Source organism: Cygnus atratus, chromosome 14 (genome assembly GCF_013377495.2).
Source record: "Cygnus atratus isolate AKBS03 ecotype Queensland, Australia chromosome 14, CAtr_DNAZoo_HiC_assembly, whole genome shotgun sequence".
NCBI classification, from domain to species: domain Eukaryota; kingdom Metazoa; phylum Chordata; class Aves; order Anseriformes; family Anatidae; genus Cygnus; species Cygnus atratus.
Genome location: NC_066375.1, coordinates 3724487 through 3750562, shown reverse-complemented (window position 1 = coordinate 3750562; position 26076 = coordinate 3724487). Strand labels below are relative to the sequence as shown.

Sequence of the window (26076 nt, the reverse complement as noted above, 5' to 3'; positions counted from 1 at the left end):
GCACCTCATTAAGTAATATTGGATGTTATAAGAGCTGGAACACCACCAGCAACAAGAAAATTGGGCAATTACAGACTCATTTAAGGCATGACAGGCCTGAGTATGCTTTTGCATTCCAGGGAGGAAAAGCATAGATGTAGGTATCCCTGTTCCTTCTGGTCTTACTTCTCTTTTTTTTTTTTTTACCAAGATCAGGATTTACTGCATTTATAATAGAAATGTGGGGCTCTGGGAGGGTTTGCAAACAAGCTGTCATGCAGGTGGACTTCCCCCTGCAGCCTGCACCGGGCTGGGGAAGGTGCCACCAATGCTGGCAGAGCAGCAGGTCCATATGCAGGGTTGTGCTGACATGGGCGATTTTTTGCTTGTGTGATTCAGGAACAAACCCACCAATGTACTTTATATATTCAGACTGTCTGTACGGCTGCTTGTCTGCCAGGCAAGGTATTGTTTTAGAATGTAATCAGCAGGTTCCCGAAAGGATTCCTTAGAAATCCTGATGTCTATCAATGAATAATGTCAATACAATCTCTAAAATAATAACGCGTTTGAGATACCACAAAGAAAAGCAATTGCAAGACCTGTCAAGTCTCCGTGCACATAAATTGCAATTGCCACCCTTCTCCTTTGCGACGTGGGGCTGAACCCTCTGGTGTCACCCTACCTGTCACTGGACGCCCTTCCTCAGTGGCAGCTGGGTGCTCACTACCCCAAAAGCAAGACTAAATTATTTATGGGCGCCGTGCTCAGAGGTGTGCAAGGACCTGCCATGCCCCAGTGCAGCACTAGGTACAACCGCTTGTCCCCACCTTGCTGCACCCGACCCAGCATCGGGATGACCTCTGTGCGGTGATGGGGTCTGCCATCACCCCAAAACCCTCCCGACCCGTCCCGCTGCTGCTTTGCTTCGCTGTGGCTTTGGGTGAACGCTAAAGGGATGACACGCTTCTCAAATCGTGTGTCCAGCAGGCATCGGGTGGGCAGGGACCCCCGGAATCAGCCCTGCGTGTGCCGGCCTGGCGGCAAGCCCGGGGTCGGGACTAAGTTGGGCACGACAGACAGACAGACAGACAGGCAGACGGACAGCCCGTGTCCGCCGGTCGTGCCCCACGCAGCGGACGAGGATGCCATCGTGTGGCCGACTCGTGTCGCTCACTTCCCACATGCTTTCCCGACGGCTGCACGGAAAGCTTTCTGTCCCTCTTTCAACACCAGCTCTCCCTGACAGCTCCGGAGAGTTTTGCCTGGGTTAATCCTGGGCATCCATCTCGATATTTGTTTCTCTGGATGATGAATAACAGGAAAAATCATCATGCGGCTCCAACACGGGGCTCGTACCCCAAGGGCACCAAACACCGAACCTGGGCACCTCGAGGACAACGTTATTCAGATTCACAGCCCGTTGCAAACCTCATCAGTTTAATTCATTCACGGTCCATTTGACATAATGCAGGCAGATAACCAACAGTTTATTTGCATTGAAAAGCCAGTTTCCCCAAGTATTATCCCTGGGGACACAAGACATTACGCATCTAGAGAACATGTTTTACGCATACATATTAAAATAGGTAACATGGAAAGGATGACTCCATAAATGTAGCCAGCAACAAATACTTGAGTGAAGGCTCATCAATTTTATACATATTGTTTGTCAAAAACAGTTCCTTGTGTTCTTGCCAAGCTCAAAGGCTATGAGCCTCCTTGCCTACAAGTCCTGAGATGAAGCAACACCAGCTGTTTCTCCCACTTTTTAGGACCATTTTGGGGGGAAGCCATCCTTCTGATTTTAATTCAGGCCCCAGCAAAGGGTAGCCCACACTGTTTTGGGAGGTCTGGGAGCCCATTTCTGAGCACTGCTCCAGGCCCAAGTTTTTAGGCAATTTCTGCTGAGCTCTCCAAGTCTTGCAGCCAATTCTCCCGTTCATCAAGGAATAAGGATGTACAAGTTTCTACTTCTTTCTTCTCCTTTTATGGAGGAAAGCTGGATGGCTGCTCCAGGCTGTCTTCAGAAACATCTGCTAAAACCGCCATTGCTGAGCTTTATCCCCAGGGGTCTCCTTCTCCAGAAGAGGATGGAGGGAACCAAACATTTCCCAGAGGACGGTGTGGTCCCAGACCAATTCCTCCTCACTGCACATCCCTTGATGTGCAAGGCTGTTACCCCTCAGCCTCTCCTGCCAGTGCCACCAGAGTCCTCTTGTCACTGCAGTGCTGGTTCTTCTTGTTTTTTGGCATCAGAAGCTCCACACTTAGAAAATAAAGCATGGAGATATTTAACAGAATAAACAGAAATAATCATGATGTAAAAAGTCTTGAGATTAATTGAAAAACTGAGGTAGACCAAAGAGAGACCTGGGTGCCCCAGTCATCTCTGTACGATTGCAGCAGAGCTGGAGGTCTGAAGGCAGCTGGTGTATTTTAGAGGATACAGTTTGGGACAGACTCTGCATGCCTTAGGGACTTCTTTTGATGGCATCTCTTCAAGGCTGCAAAGCAATGTCTGCAGGATTTGGCAGTTGGCAGGCTGGATTGTCACAGCAGAGATATCAGATGGGCTAGCAGACACTGGCATGTACCGCTACCAGGTCACTGGAGAGCTACACAGGGCAAGTCAGCTAAATCAACAAGCAGCCATCTATATGAATTGTGGGCTTGTTTTATTGTCTTCTGAAGTAAAAGAGCGGCTCAGAATCTGAATATATATCATCCTTATGTTTCCCAGTTTAATTTAGACCTTGGATAACAAACTGAAGTTGTTGAAGACCTTCACATCTGTTCATGATAATATATTAAACTGTGGCAAAGTGGGGAATTCTATAATGCAAAACAAAAGTATTCATTCATATAGATGGAATCATCCAGTTCTTCAATCCTGAAAGCAAGTTAGGATTTGGTAAGAATCCAGACATTCCTACACAAAAAGCACCCGCACACCCACAATGCTTTCCCCTTCTCTTTCCAGAGCAGGAGATCCTTGTTCACAAAAATGAGCCTTGTACATGGTATTGTACAAAAAACCACTCACTCGGATGATGTTATGTGGGCTGGCTTTGGGTGTATCTCACTCGTGTAGGAAAGGGAAGTTGTTCCATTGGTTCAATGAGCAAAATGCCATTAGTGAAAAAGTGCAATGCCACAATGAAAATTAGTAAGGTGCTCTTAGACAACAGAGTGAAAGCTTTGAAAAGAAAATAGTCTTTGGACTTGAATGGGCTGGTGCAGGTTTGGAGCCCTCCAGGGACTATGTCCATGGCAGAAGAGAAAGCAGATGCCCTAGCTGTGGGCTTCTGCAGTGCCGGGAGTCTTCGATCAGACCAGTGAGCCCTCACCACCACCATACTGCTCAGGAAAGTAGGAGACTGATCAGGTCTTCTTGGCAATGCTTTTGAAATAAGAAAGAAGGAGGTTTATAAAGTACCACACAAAACAGCAGACTGCCATGAATGATTTTGGGTATTTAGCTGTTAAAAGTTTCCATAATCAGATATTTTTAATGATGCTCCTTTATTCAACCCTAAATTTATGAAGAAAAGAGTAAAACTGTGAATTGATAGTCAACACACTTTGTCAGGGCTTAATTTCAGGTCTTTGTGGTAGATCAAGAGAGGAAAGGATACCGTGCAGAGACTTCAGTCAGAATATTTCAAAACTTATGTTAGAAAATACTCTCCTTTCAAATTTTCTTTTCTGAATCACATTAATCAAGACAATCACAACAATCAAACTGGATTGCAATGAAATTCCAGGAGGTCTGGAATGAAACGAAAATCCATTGGTATGTCTCTTTTGTGCTCCAAATCCCAGACCCATATTTGAAAAGTGTTTTCCCGTCCAGATGTAGGTACCCATGTAAGTTACCTGATTTTCAGAGAACCTCTACGATTGTAACTCCATTTGATTCAAAGGTTAATTCTCTAATTTTAATAAAGCTAGAGGGTCTTTATGCGCTGACCTGGAAGTTAAGGATTGGTCTCAGTTTGGTCTCTTTTCATTGCTTTGAGAGAAAGTTCATAGCCAAGAAACATGGCTGAACTCATTGGGAATCCTCGCACTGCATTGACCGTGATGCCCCTAAAAAAGACCTGTTGGGGATGGAGAAAGGTTAGAGCACAGGAATATACTGTCTGTTTCAAGAAGAAGAAGAAAACGTTGAACTAAGTCATGGTGGGGTTCTGGAGAACCCAACCTTGGTTTGCTCAGGAGATAGGCTCCCAGTGATGGTCTTTGCTGAAGTGTGCGATGGAGAATGTAAGTGTAATGGCTAAAGTGGCTGGTTTGGCATCAGTCTGCTCTGTGTTCCCTACAGACCTTTTTATGTATCTGCCAGAAAGAACCAGAAGCAGTAGAGGGCCTCATGCTACTGGTGGACATCAGAAACCAAGAAATCTAAACCTTCTTCCAGTGCTGTCCTACCTGGCTAGGGTTTTTCCTTCCCTTTGCGCACATGAGCGTTTGAGCATCATGAAAATGCCAAGGTACAACAACAAAGCTGTTGCTTTCACACAGCTAATGTTTCAATTTCCGGGCTAGCTCTATGGTGGCAAACGACAGTTGGGAACGAGAGAGGGAACATTTTTTATGTGTTTCATTTCTGAGTATAGCAACCATTTCTCAATCAGTAGAAATCTGGACTTAATCTGTACCTTGCTGAGCACTAGCTCTCACATGCTGGCTTTGGAAAAGATATTCGATATCAGCTGATAGTTTCACATTTAGGTTCCTAAGGTTAAACTTCAGTGCCCACCCACTTAAGTGCTTTCTGGATTGTGGAGAAGGGGCCCTGGTCGCTCCCCACGCCAGGCCTAGGCCTGTCTCCCTGCGCAGCGCCCTCACCTACAAGCACCACTGCCAGGCCTGCGCTAGGCCGAGCACAAACCACTGGGGGGCCAGGAGAGCCAACTTACAGAATGAGGATTGCTGGCCTGAAAAATCACCCCATTAACCTCCCTGGCTAACCACTGTGGTCACTAATCTAACCACCAGAATTTCAGAGTAGAAAAGAGAAGTAACATCAGCAAGGCAGGGCCTGTCCAGGCCTTAGGCAAAACTCCCATAGCTACTGTAAGACCGAATTGGAGATCTTGGCAACAAGACTGGAAGCCCATGGATTTAAATGTCTAACCAGTGTTCTTCCCCTGAAATCCTGAGCTCAGCTAAACAAGCCTTCTCTTGTATCCAATAAATCCAGTTCTGCATGGAGTTGACTCGTATGAGAAGAATCAAAACATGTCCACATTGTTTAGGACGGCGTTTGCAATGTGAAACTGTGGTATTGGGCTATTTGGGGTATTACTTGATTTACCTGGGGTATTTTATTCTGTCTGAAACGACGGAGTTTTCTGGGAGTAAATTCAAGTTTTTCTAGTATCCATAAGGTAACATGATAGATCCAAGTTAAATAATAATGAAGATTTATAAAGAAAAGCCCAGAGGCATATTTCTTTTCTCACCAGAGTGAGCACACCTGACTATGGAGAAAGAGGGATACATATATATATATATATTACATATATATGTATATATATTGGTTTTTTTTATATGCCACTGAAAATGCTGTTCCATTGTCCCAGCATGAAAACATCCAGACCTGGGCTTGCCTTCTATCAGTTCTGTGTCTCCAAACATACAAAACAATTTTTCTTATGACAGAAAGGTCTGGTCTTATCGCTCAGCTATTACTCAACTCTACCGCAGGCTCTGTCCAGGCGCCAGGAATGACAACAAACAAACCACAAGCAGCTCAGACCCCAGGCAACAAAACTGAGTGCCTGAATTAATATTCAGGCAGGCCAAGGAGGGTACTGGGTGAGGGCGACCAAGAACTCTCCTTAGTATTTCTCTGGGTGCTTCTGGGTGCTTCATAGCAATAGTGATTTTCTTCACTCAACAGCCAAAACCCAGCCAAACTGCAAGCTCCTATGACAGCTGGCATAATATAGTGGCATGTTGTCAAATATTTAAATCCCACTGACTTGTGATTTTGCAAGTTATTTTTCTTGTTACTTCAACTTGCTACTTTTCCCTCAGAATGTGAAAATTAACACTTTTGAGCTAGGAGCCCACATGATGTTTTGATGACAACTGAAATACAGATTTAATTCAATATCAGAAGACATCACTTCCCATAAGCATATATTTGTGGTGCAATAAACCTGCAAACCCTGGTTTTCTGCCATTCACATTTAACTGAGAGAAGGTTTGCAGACAGAAAAAAAAACAACTTTTATTACACTAATAAATAAAGTCAGAAAAAGGAGGGTGTTTTCTGGCACACAGTCCTTCTTCACAATGAAAACTGATGCAATTCTGATTTAAAAGAGCAATTTCCATCACTAATTTATGATATGTCAAATTATATCCACAGTTAAGCACACTGACACAAAGTGTTATTTTAAGTTAATAACACAAGCAGACTATGACCCTCAGTCACTCATTTTTTCATTTCTGCAAGGCACATTATTACTCTCACAATTATGAACTAGAATCTGTACTATAATTACCTACTGTAATTATTACAATTTATAGCTAACTGGCTTTAGTTGTCTCTCAACTCTGCAGATGGGTTTGTAACAGCCATTGTATTTCCCAATTAAAAAATCAGATGCCTGACACGCAGATTTTACTTCAAATACCACTTACTTTTAGGCCCTCATTCTGGTAGCTCTGCAGGATACAGTCAAGGATCCCCTTGTACTTGTTTAAGTAAACTCCATCTGCCTGAAGTCGACTTTTCACAACATCCATTGGAGTAGCAGTCCCCCAGGAAATTACTCCTAAAAAATAATGCAGAAGAGAATCCCTTCCTTATCCCAACACACACCTGGGCTTTGACCATGACGAGGTATTTGAACAACTTCTCTGTGTTTTCTTGGCTGCAGGCCAGTGAACTGGGAACATCCTGTCTCACCCACCACATCATACTCACTGGATATTCATCTCAGGGCATTCACCCTGCTCAGGCACAGAAACGGTATTTCTGGGAGCAAAGTTCCCTGTTTCAGGAAGAAGCACTGAGATTTTGGGGGTTACGCCAGTAAACAAATGCAGGCAGTCCAGGAGGTGCTCACACAGGTAAAAACACTGCTTCTGCGGTGCTTCTGGTAGACATGGACATGCTCTGGTGGACATGGACATGCCCGAACTGCCAGAAGCTGCCACGTTTCAGAAAAACTGGAGTCATCCGATAGTATTACTGAAAAGCAAATTTTGAGCTGAGAATGCGAAGAAGAGGCTGTTCTCCTGCAACCAAATTTAGGCTCCCCACAGCTGAGATGCATTGTCATTCCTACACAGAAACTCTCCATTTACACCAGTTAGCCTGCAGCTGGATGGAACATTTTGTCTCTGAAAAGGTCAGTGTTGCTTCCAACACAACCAAGAGCACCTATGTATCAGTCTTGTGAACGTGTAGCAAATACCATCTTCAGCCGTCCCCACTTTCCCAGACACATCGTGTTGGTTCCATACAGAGAGATTTACTGGGTTATGAAATTTCCCTGCACGTGGCCGCAATACATGGCACACACAGCTGGACTGACAAGAGCATGTCTGGACCTACGTGAGTGTTGGGGCATACTAGAGAAGCTGTTCAGATAAACCACAGCTCTGTTTATTTGCAGGAAAAACAGAGAAAGTGCTGTTTAATCATTACCTGACCTAAAAATTGTTCTGTATTTAGGGATCTGCAATTTAAAAATGGCCAATAAATGGGTAGGGAGCAAACGGGTGGACTTGCACACGTAAGCATGGGGGTGCACATGCCAGCCTTCCTGGCAGGTGTACACAGGAAAAATAAAAGGTGGGGGAGGGAGGAGAAAGGGAAAGAAAATCAGTAAGTCAGCTCTGCTGATCTGTGGTTTCTGCAGCATGCGGGGAGGGTGCACACCCTCCTGGTGGGCAGCCAACAGGTTGAAGTCCTCTTCTGGAGGCATTTTGGCTGCTGTGCGACATCCGGGGAGAAGGCAGCACCGCCTGGTTTCCTTCTCACTGCCACTGAGCCTGGTGAAGAGCTGACAATGCAGCTTCCATACGCTCTGTCAAGTCATGAAGTGCAGCCTTGGGGCCAGGGGGCCTGGCCGTGGGGGAAATGCTTGCTCAGCCCCACGTCCGCTGCTGGTGAGCAGGAGAATGGGGCAGCCCCTGAGCCAGCCCCAGACATCTGCCCTGGGACCCTTCCTGTCCTTGTTTTGCCAGTATTGTGGGGAGAAAGGTGCTTACCTGCTACACCCCCTGCAAGCCACACGGAAGAGGGATTCGGGGAAATGCATCCGTCAGGGGTAATCCATCCACAGAAAAATGTGTAAGGGATGAAATACAGGCAGTACCCGGGAACATCCCTCAGAAGCATTGCTCCCACACCTCGGTATATTCCTGCTATCCCTTCTTTCTGTAGGACTGTCCTAAAGCAGTGAATCGGGCCGCGGTACATAGGAAATCCAGGAACTGTGGGCTTTAGTTTATTGTTGGCTTAAAAAAAAAAAAAGAAAAGAAAAAGATACAAGTGTTATGATAGCTATACAGCTGCAGTTCCTTGCAAAAGCCCACCACCATCCATCCAAGAGACAGAAATCGCTGCCATGCTTTTTCTTTTGCTGGGATCAATACATAGTGAGGGAAAAACGTTTTTCAAAAGAGGACTTAGGTCTACTTTTAAAGGACGTTTGGACACTTCAGGGCATGTTTTCTTAGTTGCAATGCATACCTTCCAATAGGTATGTGTTCAGTGGGTTCTCCAAATAAGTTCAAGGCTATGTGCCCAACTTTCACAGATTTGACCACATCTGGTGGCAAGCTATATCTCTGAAAGCCTCAACGTCTTCAGAGTCTCGCCCTTCTGAGGCAGAGGACTGGGGTTTGCTCTGCGCTGGCAACCTGTGATGAAGTCCAGCCACTGCCTGGGCAGAGCAGCTCTTTCGGACGGCAGTTTCTGCAGAGGTGGCGGTTCTGCAGAGCCAACGGTTTGCAAATGTATTTTAGAAATTTTTGCTTTGAACAGAGAAGGGTGAAGTATGTAAATCTGTGTGAGACTGAGAGTTTGCGATGGCAGCTGTGGCGCTGCGGGTGGGATCTCCAGGAGACCCAGAGCTCAGTGTGTTAGGAGCAGCCACAGAGGCAACAAGGGTAAAATGGGAGAAATACAGATGGAAGAGAATGTCCGCTGAAATACTGACAGGAGATCTCTGCCAGCCTGGGAACCCAGCCTGGGAACCAGAAGCATCCTTGAAAAGTGCAGCTGGCATCCTTGAAGTGCAGCTGGGTGCCTGAGAACCAGAGACATCCTGAGATACCTTCAATAGGCGTAAAGCCAAGAAACCGCAACAACAAACTTATCGCCTGCAAAGGTGAAAAATAGTCTAAAAAGACGGAAAACATCCTGAGCAGTAGCAATTGGCAATAGGTACTGGTTCCCACCATCGTGATCCTCACACAGCCGTGTGCCAGGTAGCTCTGTACGCCAGGACCAGCAGAGCAAGCAAGAAGAAACTTTTGCTTTCCTACCTGTGATGTATGGCTGTGTTTGCATCTGCAGCCTTATCTTCACCAGGTCAACAGGAGTGCCGATCCCGACGGAGACGAACCCCGCCACCATGCTGGCGAGCGCCACGTCGGCCAGCGCCGGCGCATGGGAGGCATCTCCGTGCCGGAGCTGGCTGAGGAGCCGCTGCGTGTTGCTGAAGACACCGAACACCACCGAGCTGTAGACAGCAATGCTGGCCAGCGGGAAGGACATGCCTTTGAAGAAGCCAGCCACCTACATTGGAAAGGAGCAGGAGTTACTGGAGCAGCTTGGCACAGCTGCTCTTATCTGTCTGGCTCGCAAACCACGGCAAATTCCTCCTCCCTGTTCTGCTTGTTCTGTGCATCTGCCTTCCTACTCTGTCCCCAAGGAATGATGAATTGGCTTTCATGTGATGCAAGACAATGATCACTGGGTCTTCCTCTTGTCTCTGTTTTCAGGGTTTGGTTGCTCCCATCCCTCAGGCAGGGACGGCAGCACCGGGAACGCTGCCTGCAGGGAGAGGGGAGTGGGGCTGAGCCACGCAACGACCCGCTGCTCTATCAGCCAGAGCTGCAAATCCGAGTAGCAGATGCCTCTTGGAAGCAACCGCATGCACATGCTGAGCACATGAAAATTAATTCATAGTGCTAAGGAGAAGATCGTGCAGGATGCGGGAGTATTCTGAAAGCACAGGAGATCACGGAAAAGTCTCTCCTATGGTCAGCTTCTTTCCTGGCATCACCAAAGACAGCAAAATACCTCCGGTAAAGAGTTTTGCTGGCAGGTACAGGCAAAACAGCCAATGTGGGTGTAACAGCCTGACCCATGGGGGCACATGGGCAGTGTCATTTATCATGTCTTTTCCCTACTGGGGTTACCAAGGGAGCTGGCAAGAGTTAGCAAGAGGAGGCTGCGAGGATTCGCAGTCTTTAGTTCTTCTTTAGGCATTGAATGGAATTGCACCAACTTTGGTGTCAACACTGATTTCATATAATTGCTTCATGCATTTATTTATTTATCTTCCTGCGTTTTCTACCAGCATATTTTTAAGTATGATAAAGTACTTACAGACTCATTTCTGTACACAGTAAGAACACAGTTGAGTGTATTTCCATATCCTTGTCCAGCTTGCAAACGAGTCTGCAAAACACATTCATGAAACGTGATTAAAACCCCACACTTCCAGGCGGGTGAAAGCTCATGCTATGTAAACAACGCGTACTTTGCTTTGAGAGTGAATCCTTGCTTAGCTGTAAAGAAAACAGAGCAATAAAGTAAGATATATATGCATCCACTCCCCTTGAACTTTGCCAGAAGCAGGGCTAAGCAGGACCTCAGGGCTCTGAAGCTGTTCTGCAACATCTGGAATCGATGACTGTCAAATCGCTCTCGAGAGCAGACCAGCTACTCTGTCCCGGCCCAGCAGTCGCAGCAGATCGCTGGTGTGCAATACCATCACTTGCAAGTTCATGATTTATGTAGAAACTGGAGGGTGATGCGGTCTGCTCCGTTCGGAGGCTCTCAGTGGAGGCTGGGATGCATTGCTGGAGGATGGGGAAAGAGCTCCCCTGGGAGGCTTCCAGGACCCTTCTGCCTCAAGGTGGATTGTAAAGACATACAAATACTAAACAGGGCGAAAATAATTCAGCTCTAACTCAGAAATTCTCCATGCTTCCCTCAAAGATACAGTTTTACATCATTTCCAACAAAGGCATTTTGTTTCTGGAAAGCAGTGGCTATTCACGTTCCAAAAAGTGCCTACAACAGCTGTAAGAAATGGCCGGTAAATCATGACAAGGTCTGCATTATTCAACGTACTTCCCCTCTCACATATATATACACACACACATCCACTTCGATCATCTTTCACTCGAGCTGTTCACAAGTTTGCAGTAAAATAATCCTTACAAGTAGGTGATGCGTTTTGGGGCTTAGAGGTGGGCGAGGAAATGGAAGCCCCGTTTTGTACACAGGATCTCTTTTTTAAAAAGCGATTTTTTTCTGTGGGAAGACACTTGCACACGCTCTGTCGGGGATGTTTTTAAGGAAGCTGGACAGCATTTCTAGCCGTATCCACCAGCATTGCTGCCGGCAGGACGCTGGCGTGGTGAAAAGAAGGCTGCAGGGACTGCGCCACCCTGCAATGCTTTCCTTGGTGGCACGGCCCAGGCTTGCAGCAGGGTGAGGCAGGAACCCAATTTAGGTATTTAAAACCCAAAAGAGTGAGTGCCCTCTGGAGTTCGTGCCTGGGGAGAACAGGTTGAATGACCCAACCGTTTGGTCCTGCGCCCTGCCAAGGGTGGAGTCCCGCCCTGGCCAGCGGTGCCTTTTGCCACCAAGCATCTCCAGCCCAGCACATGGTTCCTCATCTCCCGGGCTGGGAACGCTGCTTTCCTCACCTTGGGCTCCTTCCCCCAGTGCCATTTGGGGCTGTTTTGGCCTCCTTCCATGAAGATGGCCTGCTCTGAACCCCCGGGCGCTGCAACCACAGAGAAGCAGAAAGTGGAAGGTTTACCGAGCGCTTCCAAAAAGCTCGGACGTGGCACTGCAGCTCCGGCTCCTGCAGAGCATGTTGTTCAAGGTGCCCAGCACCATCCTGCTCTGGGCGCACAGCCCCCTGCTCCCTAGGACCAGCACCGACGTTGACAGGACCCGGCTGGGTGGCTGCAGCACACAGCTCTGCATTCCCTCCTGGCTTGATTTGCACGCATAGCCCGCAGGTTCCCATTTGAACTCCATGGGCTTGTTGTTTTTTCTTTTACACAGTAACCAGGTATTTAGAGGTTCACGTTAATACATTTTTTGAATAACTGAGAGCAATCGAGTACCCTCACAAGCTGCTCGGTGCAGACCTGCCTCTTAGGTAAGCTGAAATCCTTCAGCCCTGTCCCCTCCAGCTGGGGAGCCCCCGGCCCCAGGGGCTGCCAATGCCGCCCAGCTGCCCCTCACAGGTCTGCTGCTGCATAAAACCTCTCCTTTCCACTTCCTGACCCCTGAATTTGGGCAGACAACAAGTCTGCCTGCTTGATATTCCCCAGCACCGTCCAGCCCCCAACACAGCAGCTTCAGGCTGACGCTTGCCTTTATAAGCATGAAGGATGGGCTCTCCTGGCACCCAGAAGCTTGGCACAGCCCAGCAGGATCCTCCGGCAGCTATTGCCAAACTCTCCAAACCCAGCAGTGGCATCCCCGAGCTCCATCCTGAGACAGGGATGCCAGCACGGGTCCTCGGCAAGCTGGGACGGAGCCTGCGCTGCCCGAGCCCTGCCCGAGCCTTGCTGCTCCTGCTGGGGGCCTGCACCCTTCCCACGCTGTGATGCTCCCGGGGCTGATAGCAGCAGCTTAGCCACAGACAACGGGGCTGGAGAGCTGGCTGTGTGCGGGGGGATGGCTGTGGTGGCCGGGGAAGGGTGTGATGTGGGCCCTGCTGGTCCCTGCAACCTCCCCGTGACCCTCCATGGGTCCTTCAGGTGCAATAGGACCTTTTGGTCTTCGGGTCTGCCACACCTGGCAGCCCCGCCTGGTGCCAGCAGCTTGTGCTAGGTCAGGGCACGTGGGCAGAGCAGCTGAACCAGGAAAGGTGGCCCAAGATGTCAGGCTGTGCGAAAGGAGAAGGGAAGACAAGGTCTTCCTCCATAGCTCTGCACCAGCGGGGCTGGTCAGCCCGGCGGGGCTGCGTTAACGTCTGCAGAGGTTGGGGAACCTGCTAGTGAACACCTCCTTATATCTCTCAGTCCTTCCTTCTGAGGAGTATTTTTCGTACAGGAATAGTAAATATTGCCTGTCATAGCCCTGGGATAACAATTTCAACACTCTGCCCTTACAGGACTGCCGACACTAGGAAAACACACAAAAATGCGCCTGGAGCAAAACAAATACAGTTCTCCCACTGCCCTTTGAATACTTTTTTGTGGCAAAGTTCAATAAAACACCGGCAGAACTGTTCAGTAAGCCCAGCATTACGTAAGGCCAGTTTTAATTTTCAGTATTAACCCTCACCAGAGGAGCTCACACGTATCCGCCAGGTATTTTGGTTTCCCATTCAAAATGAACGCTGGAGAGGGAGAAAGACTAAAGCCTATGAAAACATTTCTAAATTCCCCCTTGGGATGAAAGGAAGGTTTTCTGCAGAGTCATCTCAAGAGAGGCCGTCCCCCTGCCCGCGGGTTTTTGGGTGGTGCCGTGAGAGCGCGGATCAAGGGGTTTTACCTTGATGGTGTCCAGCGGGTGGCCCACAACCACACTCGCGGCTCCTGGGGAGGAAAACAAAATATTACAAAAAATGCTGAAGAAGCTTTTCGGACAGGACAGGAAGCAATGCGTTCGCAGGGGAAGAGGAGGGATTTCCGGGAAAACAGCCATCCTGGGCCAAGCCAGGGCGACACCGCACGGTGCCCCTTCTCTGGCAAGAGGCAGGAGCCAGGCAGACACACCTGAGCTTCTTCCCTGCGTGTCCTCTTGAACTCCGACACCCTTAAAGGTGGCTGAGCGGTAGGAGGGGTGTTAGATGTTAATGTCCTGCCCATTAATGACCCGTTTCCCTTGCACTCCGGTAAACGCATGCAACTTTTAGCCTTGACATGGCGAGATTCAGCTTAGACGTGAGGAAATACCTTCTGGCTCAGCAAGTGAGCCACTAGAGCCAACTGCAGATGGGGACTGCAAACCCCCACCCTCTGCTGGTTTACAAGCAGCTTGCAGGGATACCCACCAGGGGTGATTCGGATAAAGAGGGTCCTGCTCAGTACCAGTCTCTGGAGTCCCATCCAACCACGTTACCTGCACTTTCCCTAGGAGAAACCGTCCCATCCGTCCCACTGCCTGACACCATCCTGTCCACCTACCCACACCACTTTGCTGCCGGGAGCCCCCCCAGCAGGACCGTGTGCTTTCCCCCTGCTCCTGGAGGACCAAGTGACCCGCGCACCACGGCCAGGACACGAGTTTGTGTGCTTGTTGCAAACAACACCCGCGGTTTTCAAGGTGTTTGTGGAGACGGCGGATAGTTTGTGCTGCCTCCACATCTGCAAGTCTCAGTGTCCCCTTTGCTGGGTTTACACAAGTACTTTTGAGACTATATGAAATGTCACACTCCTAGTAGGTTCAGGCTGCAAAGAGCATCATGTCCTTGGTCAGCACCTTATGACTTTACTCAAAACGCATTATTAAAGTGTCCCTGCTTCTCCTGGACGTTAACCTGCAACCACCTGCGGTCCAGCACTATAAATGAAACCTGGCTGCTGCCACCCAGGCCTGAGGCTGTGTGCTGGTGGCTGGTCACCCCGGTTCCTGCCCCACTCCTGGGGGTGTGTGGGGGATATCCTGGGGGATAGCACGGGGCCAGCGCGGCAGACGGAGCGCCTGAGTGCCGCACAGCCTCCGCGGGCTGCATCGATCCGCAAGTCAGTTGCTCGCGTAAGCTTTTGGCGGAGTTTCTGGATTTTGTCAGTTCAGCTAACCTATTAACCTCATCTGGCCAGTCAGGATCCCTGAGCACCCCACACCTCCTTCCTCCGCCTGGCATCAGCGTGAGCCTGGGCAGAGCTCTGGCATGTGGGCACCACGCTCGCCCCGTGCGCTGCGTGTCCCATGGCTGTGCCCCTTCTCACCTGGTCCACCCAGCGGGAACTTTCCCCTCTGTAAGACACCACACCGCTGCTGCCCCTGCACACCTTCACCTTGCCTTTCCTGAGGTTTTTTCCCAACGGTTTCCAGCAGCATTTCCAGCAGACCAGCCCGAGCCCCTTCCCTCCCGGCGGCACCCTTTGCTTTAGTGGGGCCGGGGGGGAACAGGAGGGCTGGGGGGGTCCCGGCGCTCCCCTCCCAGCCCCACTACGGAGCAGGGAACCCGGACAAGGGTGCTCGGGGGGCAGCGTGGCACTGACACCCGTGGGTGTCCCACCTGCGTGTGCGCAGAGCCCACCGCTGTGCCGACGAGATGCCGCTGCCGTTGCTTAGACCGAAACGATCTCACCTACAGAAACCGCTTAACCTGCGCTATTTCTATCCCAAACCCCCCAAAACCCAGGCGTACCCCCCAAAATCCTCCCCTCGCCCCCCCTGCCCCGCTCCACCGCCGACCCCCGCGGCACCTTACCGCCCACCCAGCCGGCGGCGAAGTCCTGCAGCTGGACGCTGCCCCTGCCCGTGCCCGTGCCCGTGCCCATGCCGGGGGGCCGGGGGGGTCGGGGGGGTCGGGGGGGGGGGGGCGCGGAGCGGCGCAGCGCGGAGCCCGGCGGCGCTGCCGGCAGCAGCCGGGGCTTAAAAGCGCAGCGCGGCCGCGCCCGCCCTGCCCAGAGCCCGGCCCGGCGGGGAGCGGCCGCGCAGGGGCCGGGGGGGGCCGGGGCTGGGGCCGGGGCCGGGGCCGGGGCCGGGACCGGGGGCCCCCGGGCTGGAGGGGTCCCCGGGCACCCGGAGCATCCATCCCGGGGGGGCGGCTGCCGCGGCCAGGTAAGGCTCCTGCGCACGCCGGGGCTGGTAGAGGTTGCGGGGGGGGGGGGGGGGGGGGGGGGGGTGAAGCAGAACTGCTCCGTCTCTGCTCGGGCGGTTGGGAAAAGGATTTATTTACTGGAGGGAGAAGGCAGGGATTGCTAGGAGTTGTTTATAAATTCTCAAAGTGCAGGAGTCCGGAGATAAAGCGTCTCGCGCTGCTTTGCACAAGCGGCAAACATCGCCGTGTGCCGCTGAAATCCCACGGCCCCGCTCTGCAGGAGGTGCCAGCAGCGAAGGATCGCTCCCTGTCCCCTTCCTCCTCCAGAGCACCCACAGCCCGCTTACACCCCCGTTGCCTGCTTGTCCCCCAGCCCTGCCGTTCCCTGGCTCAGGAGCCCAGCCCTGGTTGGTTTCGCTCTGGTGCCAGATGCTCGCCCGCAGCCCGCTCGCCGAGCGGTGCGACAGAACCGCAGGAGGGACGCGCCAGGAGCCCAGCGCGTTGCTCTCCAACCCTTCTCTGGTAATTCCTCACATACCTGTCTGACCCACGCTGCAGACTGGACTCACTTCCCTGTGTGGGTAGTACCCGACTTTAAGCCCTGCCTGGCTCTTTTGCCCCCTGCGTTAGCAAAATCTGATGTCTTCTGTCTGAATTGAATGGAAATATGTCTGAATTATGCCTGCATCCAGCTATGTAGCACGTCCTTTTGCTCCTCAACCGGATCACTTCAGGCTCTCTCCCTTGCTCTGACTTCAGGGGCACGACTTTGCTCTGCGCAAGGCGTGTTGGCCCTTCCACACCATACATCTGCCCATCTGCGTTGGTTTCCTGCAGCCCGAAGCGAGCCCCGTGCTGCAGAGGTCAGATTGCTGCAGGCAGCAGCTCCTCGGATCAGGTTGGGACGCCTTCTGAAAGGGTTGGCATCGGGCTTGGTGCATCGCCTTCCCGGAATACCACGTTGGTTTGTTGAAACCTATTTTGTCTGCGTATTCTGGCAAGTGCCGAACATGTTGGTAGCTCGTAAACAAGAATTCCTGAACACCAAAACACTAGATTAAAATATAAATGTTTAAAATTTTGGCTTAAACGATTGGTATTTGAATTTCCGTTGGAAAAAAATTGACATTTTCCACAAAAAGAGACATGATTTTTCAAACTGACCTTAAAACAATGTCTCCTTATGCGCGTGCACATATACGCAAGAAACGTGATCGCTAAGTTGACTGAAGGGAGCTTTTATCTGCTTCTGGAAATTTGATATTAGGTGTGCGGTTATCAGCTCAGATCATCTACAGCTGAAACCCGAGATTTTTCAGTGTACAGAACCGAGCACCTTCCCCGTGCGGAGGCTGCTCCCCAGCCACCAGGTCTCTAACAGTGGGCTGGGGGGGCTGTGCTCCTGCGTCAGTGCTGGAGACAGGGCGCGTGCACAGGCACCTTGTAAGCTTATCGGTTGTTTGTCTTCCCAAATATATTTGTATCCCTCCTTTTAGAAAAATTCCGTATACGCCGCAGTACAGAAAGAGGATATTCTCCTCATTTTCCATGCATATTTTCTCGCAAAGCCAGAAGGAAAGCTGGCTGACTGAGGTAATTATTCAGATAGCCGCATTAGTCATTAATCACAGGAATTCTCTCTAACTCCAAGCAACGCACTTCCATGCCAAATTCAGAACATCTGCTCGCTCAGGGAAACGGTCTTTGTGCGATGCTGGACGGAGGGCTGGAAGCAAGTGTTGTGGAGACTTGTCGGTGAGCGCTCCCAGCCTGGAAGAGCCGGGTAGAGGAGCCAGGGTGGATGCAGAAAGGAGCTGAGCTGCTCTTGATGGTGCTCCTGCGTCAGGAGGACAGCCCCCCGCTTTGGGCAGGGGCACTAGCAGGAGCATTTTTGCACTGAAAAATCCTTGCCAGCCTGCTACCAAGTCCTGCCAGCGGGCTGAGCACCTCCTGTCTCCAACCAGACAGCGTCAGGTGTGCTTCTGTGTGCTCAGACCTGTACAGCTCCAGCTCCCAGGTCTGCTCTTACTGACAGCAGCGGCAGCGTCCTGTGGAGGGCTGGAAAGGGATCCAAACCTGCTGCTGCTCTCAGTCCCAGCCGCTCACAGGAAGCACTGGCTGGGGGGAGATGAGCGTGGTTTTGATTAGGGACGAGGAATCTGCTGCCTCCTGCCAAGAGAGGGAACGGGGAGGTTGTGTCCTCCTGAACGTTGCTGTTTCTTCTTCCTCCTCAGCACAAAGCCGTTGCTTTGCACGGCACGGCACTCCTCTGTCCAGCAGGTGCCAGTGCTAGAGGTGCAAGGCAAGGAGCTTCCCACACCTTGCCGAGAGCCCTGCGGTTCCTGCGGGCGAGGGACTTGGTAACTCGTGGCCGATTCACACGTGAGCACGCTGGGAAATAAAAGAACAGCTCAGCAGAGAGGGTATGTGAGAGATGAAAAGGGATTACACATTTCTCATCCAACCGCAAAGGATCTGTGGACTGTGATGCATTTTACTGCAAATCCCGCTGATCCAGGGATAAATTGCCTTTAAATATTAACTTTTTAATAACGTATTGTGGCTTCAACTGCTGGGCACGATACAAGCAAAACAACATTAAACCTTGCTGCTGTGGCCAGAGTCACAGGGCACTGGGGTCTAATGCCCGGGGTCTCTTTGGGGGGCCGCGTCCCATGAGCAGAGGCCAGCAGATTACAGAGCAATGTGTACAGCCCCCCCCAAGCAATGTGCAAGCTGCGATAAGGGGGCAGCTCCACGGGCTGCATCTGCCAGCCAAATCCAGGCAGCGGGAAGTCAGGGGCCACATAGCAGAAAGAGCTGTCCCCTCCAGGAGCTACCCACCAAGCTCATTTTTGTGGGCAGGGAGACGTAAGTGCTTTCTGCAGGAATGTGTAGAAGATGGATTAGGGACTACGAAGACCGGGAGCACGCACAGAGTCCCCCCTATCAATGGCTGCAAAGCTCTTCTGTGCCCTTCCCTGCCCTCAGCCTGGTTACATCTTGCTGGAGAAATCCTTTCCCAGGAAGAATTAGGCAGTGAGGGGAATCCCCTGTTCTTTTCATCCCCCTTTTGCTTATTCTGCTCTACAGGGAACATCTCTGCAAGATCTTTGGAGCAGCTGGTGTCCCATGAGGACAAGATATGTCTTTAGACCCACAGGCAAGACTCAGCTGGGACTGCAGATTCACAAAATACCTCTTTGCCATCTCCCTCATTACTCAGCAGCCCTTTTTGTCAAGCATCCCAAAGCCCCGTTTGCCTGTGTGACCACCACGTAGTGCCCAGAGCTGGGCAAGTTCAACCCAGCTTCCCAAAGGTTTTGAGCAACACAAGAATCTACCTAATCCCACGGTTGGATGGACACTTTGCTGTTGTAAAAGTGATGTTAATTATTAAAATAGACAGCACATAGGGATGAAGTCTTCCAGAAACATTCTCACCTCTCCTCACCCCAAATTGTCAGTGCAAATGCTGAAGCAGACCTGAGAGGAGGTGCTGGGGATGGGGAGATCTCAGGGGTGCATCCAACTCGTCCCCCAGACCCTCGAGCACCAGCCAGCACTCAGGGCAGTGTCCATCAGCCGTCCCCAGGCTCCTGCCAGCAGGAGGGCCACGAAGAGCCCTCCGCCACGTCCCGATGTCTTCCTCTGCCACAGCTCCTGGCGAGCAGGAGACGCGGCCACATCTGGAGTCTGGAGCTGCAGCCGTGCTCCTGCACAGGAACCATCCCCACGAGCCAGAGGGGTTTTGGCTGGGATGAGCCGGCTCGGTGCAGACATGCTCGAAGCAGGGAGCAGAGCAATATTGCAACAGGCGGCCGCAGCACGGATGGAGAGGCGCTTTTCCCTGCCGTGCAGGGACGAGACAGCCAGCTGTGACTCACGCTCCCTGCTCCCATCCCCCAGGTCCGTTTGCCACACTGCAGCTATTGATAAGACCTTGAAAGAGCAGGAAGTTTCCCTGGCAGAGGCGCCTGGGCGGGCATCGTGTGGTTGTACTGCTGATGAGCCGAAGTGGAGCACTTTGCCCAAAGCATTAACAAGTTTCCAAGCTTTGACTGTAACGCCAACAGCCGCCTGCTTGGCCGCTACCATGCTCCGTATGCAAAGGGACACTGCCACCAGCACCACCACCGTGCCAGCTTTATTAAGGCAGAGAAGACAGGGAGCCGCCAACGAGAAGATCGAGGGACGGGTTGATGTTCGACCGGTGCACATTTAGCGACGCGGGCCGTGCAGCGTGCAGTAGCAAGGTGACAGTCATGGGGATAACACTTCCCCGGCTCTCTCAAGGAAATGGGGGCTCCCGTGACCTGCCCTCCTCTGTGTTAGACCCTCCACGCTCACACAGAGAGAATTGGGGCATGTAGAAAGAGCGGTGGAGCAGGGAGGAGGTTTACTCTGAGGTTAGAGGCAGGAGTGTCTCCGGGAGCTACAAGCAAGCCGCAAGCCTGGGGAGCTTCGTGCTCCATCAGCCAAGCACCTGCGACAGCCACCCTGAAGTCCTAAAAAGAGCTGCAGGAAGGATTGTGCATTTGCCACCCTCTGACTGCCCGGGGCTGGGGGACAAAGCCTTGCCCGAGCTCTCCCAGCCCTCCTCCTAAACCCCAACGATGTTAAACGCGACCATCAGGTGTTACCCCCCCCGGCAGTGACCTCCCGAAGGACAAACGTCCTTGAAAGTGCCCCTGGCAGTTAACCAGGTCCTCTGGGGTTTTCATTCCGCGGACGGTGGTTGGTGCTTTCAGCAGAAAACCAAGTCATTTTGTTCAAAGAGCTGAATGAGAAAAGCTGAGCCTCAGCCAGTTTCTATTGGAAAACAACAGTGAAAACATGGAAAAAAGCTTTGAAAGAAGCGTGGAGCCCTAAGAGGGGTTTGTCAGCTGTGATGGCTGTCCTGCCCTCTCTGGTGCTGGAGGGAAACGGAGAGGACAGGAGCCGAGGGGGAGGGGGAGGAGGTGTCTTCTGTGGACGGGTTTTGTCCCTACAAACTTTACGTTTCCCTCCCATAGCTGTCAAAGTGGGACCATTTGCAGACAAAGCGGGACGCACTACGGTGCATTTTGTCCGCCCTGTTTCAGGTACCTGCCCGAGGATGAGCTGTGACTTGTGACCCGATGGGAACCTAAGCCCAGCTGTACACATCTGCACCCCAGAGATCCACGTTTAGGTAAAATAATCCCCACTCCTGGCTTTCAGGTCTCGTGTCATGCCAGACAAGAGCCAAGCACTCAGCAGGTGAGCGGAGCTCCCTTAGAGCTCCAGCTTCATGAGATCGCTCCCCTCCTGCTTACGCAGATGCGGTGTTTGGCATATGCACTAACAGCACGTGAGTGCACGGCTCCTCACGCAGACCCCGTTGGCAAATGGAAATGCGAAGAAAACATTCTTTTCTGCTTATGGAAGCTGGATATCTAACTCTTTGGAAAAACTAATGGCGATTTGGAGCTTGGCTTTTGTAAATTGCCCTGAAATTCTCACTAATTGCGAGCAATTATTTAGTCCTCAAATTTAGTGTTGTGGGTTTTTGTGCGTGTGTGTGCGCATGTATGATTGTCTTCAGCTAAATATAGTTTCCTCCATGTTTACCCCTCCGAGCATCCTTCCACCCTTCTGCTTCTATTATTCTCTTGGAGGAAAGGGATTTTGTTACGCTGCCAAGCCCAGCTGGGCTGGGGTAGCAGCTCATCATCAGGGAACGAGGAGCAGGCTAATTTTAAAAGGTGAACACTGCTATTTGCACGGAAACATCTCTGCAATCAATAACACCAGGAGGAAGAACGGCAAACGGAGTTAAACCGAGATCTTTGAAGTTGCAAATCCTAATCAGAACACTTGAAATCTGCAGGAAAATTTACGCGAGAGATGCAAACACCACTTCTTTGCGGGCAACAATTTGACTAAACAAGCACAGTGAGACAGTTTCTCATTTATGTTAATGGAGAAGCGTCTTTTGTTCGTGTTCAGTCCCACTGATTCCCTGCACACAATGTCCTATTTAAGCTCCATTAATTCACTGCAGAGACTGTAGGGAGAATTCGTGTTCATCCTTGTTGGGAGGACTCACAAGTTCACCACTAGTGAAAGAAAAAAACCTGAAGATAGCAGCAGCGAAGGGCTCAAACTAAAAAATAAAAATAAAAATAAAAGAGAAAGAGAAAATTGGAAAATTAGAAGTGGAGCCTTGTCTCTGCTGATGACATCCTGGTTGTGCCCAAGGCAGGAATTCACCCTTCCACTTCTTTATGGCAAGTATCCGACTTGCCTTTGTCGGGTACTTTGTCGGATATGTGATCAGAACCATGCCTTTGGGACATTTATCCAAAGTTCATGGAAATTCTGATTCTTCAGAATGTGTTATTTTTGCAAAAGGCTCATTACTCTGAGTCCTTATTTCAGAGTGCCCCTCGGTGTGACCGCTACCAAAAGGAAGTTACGCACAAAAACTTCGGGTCGAGCCTGGAGCAGCGACAGGAGTGGCTCTCTGATTTTCCCGGTGGATATTTATTGCTGTTGCGGTGATAGCTAATTGCCTGATTGTAATTTGTACCTGAATGACACCTTTCCTCCAAAACCTGGGGAAACAAATGGAAAAAATTGCTGCGATACGTTTCTGCAAGCCACAAGGGCCCCATTTTGGTACCCGGCAGAAGCCAAACCCACAGGAGGGATTTCCACCTGCTCCAGCAGCTGGTGATTTGATAATATTTGGGCAGACAGTGCCACCAAAAGGAAACGTAATAAACTACCCAGCCAAAAATAGCCTTTTTTCAGTGCTTTCCGAGCAGTTGCCGTGACAACTGTCCCTCCACAGGCCTTTGCTTTGTTCCCCCATCAGCTCCTCAGACCAGCTTTGGTGCATCCGTCTCTAGCAGATATGCGGGCCCGAAGTACCAGGGATGAAAAATTAATGGGTTTGGTCATTCAGCTAAAAACTTCCTTCTTAGCCTAGCGGCTACAGATTTTTCAGCCCTATGCAACAGTCGCTTAAAATTGCTTGGATACTAAATCGCAACACGTGGAGAAACTTTATTCCTTGAGGGTTTTTAAATAACCTATCCCCCCATCTCCTGCAAGGCAACACTTTACTCGTGCTTCTGATTAACTGGCATGCTTCCCCATTTTTCTTCAAAGCAGGCATTGCAGGGGGAAATTAGAAATACGGGAGTTTGCCTGGAACCCTAAAGCACCCGCTGGTGTAGGTGACGTGGCTCGTGGGTGCAGCTGAGGGGCTGAGCACGGCTCTGTCCCACGGGACCCCCGGAGCATCGGTGCCGGCCCTTCCCCAGGCGGTGCAGATGATGCATTGAGTGCCAGAGGGGCCGTGCAACAAGGCGAGAGCACAACGGCACGTTTCTCCCATTATACGAGAATATTCTCATTTATACGGGAAGATGGTTACAGTGATTCTGTGGTGCTGGGTTTGTCTGGGCTGCTCGGTGACTGCAGGGGGAGCTCCTCAGCTGCGCACCAGGGTGGTCCCAGGTGGTGCCTGGGCTCCGGGGTTTCACCCGTCGGGGATCCAGCATCACCTTTCAGGAGGCACTAACAAGTGTTTCCCTCCTTCCGTGTAATTCAAACCTTCATTTTCTGTTTCCGAAGGCACCTTCTTGCCCTAACTAATGATAAAACCAGGCTGTGCTTTCCTTTGATTTTCCACAATTCAGGAAAAATTGCCACCAGGCTGAAGGTGCCACTATGAGGCTTGCAGGGAGCATACAGGGACGGGGACAGGGACACGAGTGGCAGACAGTGGCCGGGGCAGTGAGACTTCTCCGACCGATGACATCCTGGAGGTGCTTTCACAGGACTCAGCCACTGAGATCTTTTTTTTTTTTTTTACAATGGCTTTTAAATCCGTTTCATTTCAACATTAAATGCATATGCCATGCTCATCGACAGCTATGCGATGGTTTAAAAAGCTGTTTTCTCCCCTTAAAAATCCTGGCATGGTTTTACTCCTGATTGCTCTCGGGTTCCCTGTAATCCTGCTGTCCAGCAGAGGCTGCAGCAGTTCTTCCATGCCTCTGCTCTGATGCAGACCACCTCTAGGAGCGTGATTTGCAGCATTTGGTTTGTCACACAAGCAATTATTTTCCGTTCAGTGAGTACATGCAGGTGCCAACTAGCAGATGCAGCCAACAGACTGGTTTGAAAGGGCCAAGGGTGGCGAATGCCCTATCCGGTCTGGACTGTGACATTTATATATATGGAATACAGTTATCTTCCCGGGTTGTTTTTTGGTTTTTTGTTGTTTGTCTGTTTGGTTTGTTTGGTTGGTTGATTTGGTTTGGTTTATTTGCTTGATATTAGTTTCAGCATCTTTTCTCTGGCTTTCTGCCTATCCCTGTCAGAAAGAGTAATGCCAGAGGAATAAATCCAAAGCTGATTCAATTTTTGTCGCTGCTGCTACAAGAGGATTGGGGCAGACATGGGTGAGTGAGGACCCTCCCAAAAGCAGGCTGGGGCTGTGCGGGGAGGTGGGGTGGGAAGGAGGGGAAGCTCCTATTTCAGCACTGCTTGGACGGTGCATGAGGTACCCTGTGTTCCAATGGCAAGGGCAATGTGATTGCAAAAAGGCTGAGACGAAAGACAAGAGTGAGAAAAATGCTCCTGGTGAGAGACTTGAAGGAAGCACCAGATGACCATTTGCTGAACTACCCCAGAATCTTCCCACTCCATCTGCTGTTGCTGCTCAGTGGAAAAAGGATGAAAATCATGCAAATCATACTAAAAACTAAATGTACGGAACTGCTGTGCATGAAGGCAAACAGAAACACTCAGCTTGTTTTATCACCCACTAGCTGCTTGCTACTGCACAGCGCTTCCTCCAGCCTGTGCAACCCAAACCTCAAAGCTGCACCTGGAGGTGCTTTGGCTGGACGTGCTTTGTTCATTCCCATCACTCAGCACCCCGGCTCTGTCTGCAGAGCTGCCCTGGCTGTGTGGGCACTGGGGAATCTGAAGGGAATGAGCTGCAATTAGTGCCAGCAGCACCAGTGGTGCCGTTAGCACCCCTGGCAGTGCCTCTCCTGCACAGACCTGCTGCCAGGCTCCCCGCTGCCTTCTCTCCTCTTTGTTGTAGGAGTTTTCATGTTTTATTAAACCTTAGAATTCCTTGATTATCCGTGAGCAGTATCATCCTATTTTCTGGCCTTTTTTTTTCCCCATGAGACAGCAGTACTGATTTTTGAGGGGGAGAAAAAAAAAAGAAAAAAGAAAAAAAAAAACTCATTAGCTATTTCCTTGCTAGTGATTCAAGAGTGCCGTGGTTTCCCTTCAGCTCCTCCAGAGTTTTCAGTAGTTCCTTCTCCTGTCCATTTTCCGTGATAACTGAGTATGAGAAACATCTGCACCCCATTAGGAGCAGCTTTGGGTACATAAAACTGAATACAAAGGGTAAAAAAATGTTTGATGGCCGAGTCACGCTCTCATCCAGGAAGCAATCTGGCAATCAGCACAGGGTCCCTGGAGTATCCAAGCTGAAAAACAGGCTCGACCCTCATTTCTAGCACATCAGTGAAGCTACTTATTCTGTTAAAACACTAAATCTGCTATGAATCATACCTAGAGCATGAGGAAGCTGATGTCTTCTGTGTCACTTAACAGTGTAGTCCTCCTTTTTGGTACAAACTATCCAGTGAAGTGCTGTCACCGTGTTACCACCCAGAGAGAGGGGTTTTTACCCACTTTCTGGCTGCTACAGAAATCGCCTTCACATATTGTTTTCTCAGAAGGTGGCACTCAGTGCTAGAAACCCGACCCATCAAGAAGCTTCAGGTAGATCTGATTTTGGTAAACTGGGGGCTGTTTGGCTAACCTCCTGTCAGACAGCAGTGATGTGTGGTTAATCTGGACACCTCTGTGGGATATGTCCCTGCTGGACTCGGGTCCTGAGCCAACCACTCCCATGGGCTGGCTGTACACCCCAAATGCCTGCCTGGTCGCACAGACACACCCTCTGCGACCTTTCTTTGTGAAATTTGGAGGCCGAGCAGGCCAGCCGGAATGCCCAGGCCACTTGACTTAAGGCACAGCCATTAGTGCCACCAAGAAGACCAAGTACAGCCCTGAAATGAGCTCCTGGTGCTGCTGGGCCCTGCGGGGCTTGGCCTGCCTCAGCGGGCCTCAGGCCCCGGGCCTG

At 50.6% G+C, this 26076-nt stretch overlaps 1 protein-coding gene across 1 annotated transcript; it reads right to left on the bottom strand.

Moving 5' to 3' along the window:
- Positions 1-1404: 1404 nt before the first annotated feature.
- On the bottom strand, positions 1405-15666 carry SLC25A48 (solute carrier family 25 member 48). The gene is made up of 8 exons (XM_035560581.1): positions 15597-15666; positions 13709-13752; positions 10568-10639; positions 9499-9751; positions 8218-8466; positions 6640-6773; positions 3953-4082; positions 1405-3382 (listed from the first exon to the last, which is right to left on the bottom strand). Exons 1-7 carry the CDS (start codon positions 15664-15666, stop codon positions 3960-3962), a joined length of 945 nt encoding a protein of 314 aa, XP_035416474.1. The 3' UTR covers positions 1405-3382; positions 3953-3959.
- Positions 15667-26076: the final 10410 nt, after the last annotated feature.

Coding starts and splice junctions, on each gene's coding strand:
- SLC25A48 (XM_035560581.1), bottom strand. CDS start 15,666: ATGGGCACGGGCACGGGCACGGGCAGGGGCAGCGTCCAGCTGCAGGAC. Junction 9,752..10,567: donor CTGTGTACAGAAATGAGTCT/GTAAGTACTTTA, acceptor TTTCCAATGTAG/GTGGCTGGCTTCTTCAAAGG. Junction 4,083..6,639: donor ACCAGAATGAGGGCCTAAAA/GTAAGTGGTATT, acceptor CATCCCCAACAG/GTCTTTTTTAGGGGCATCAC.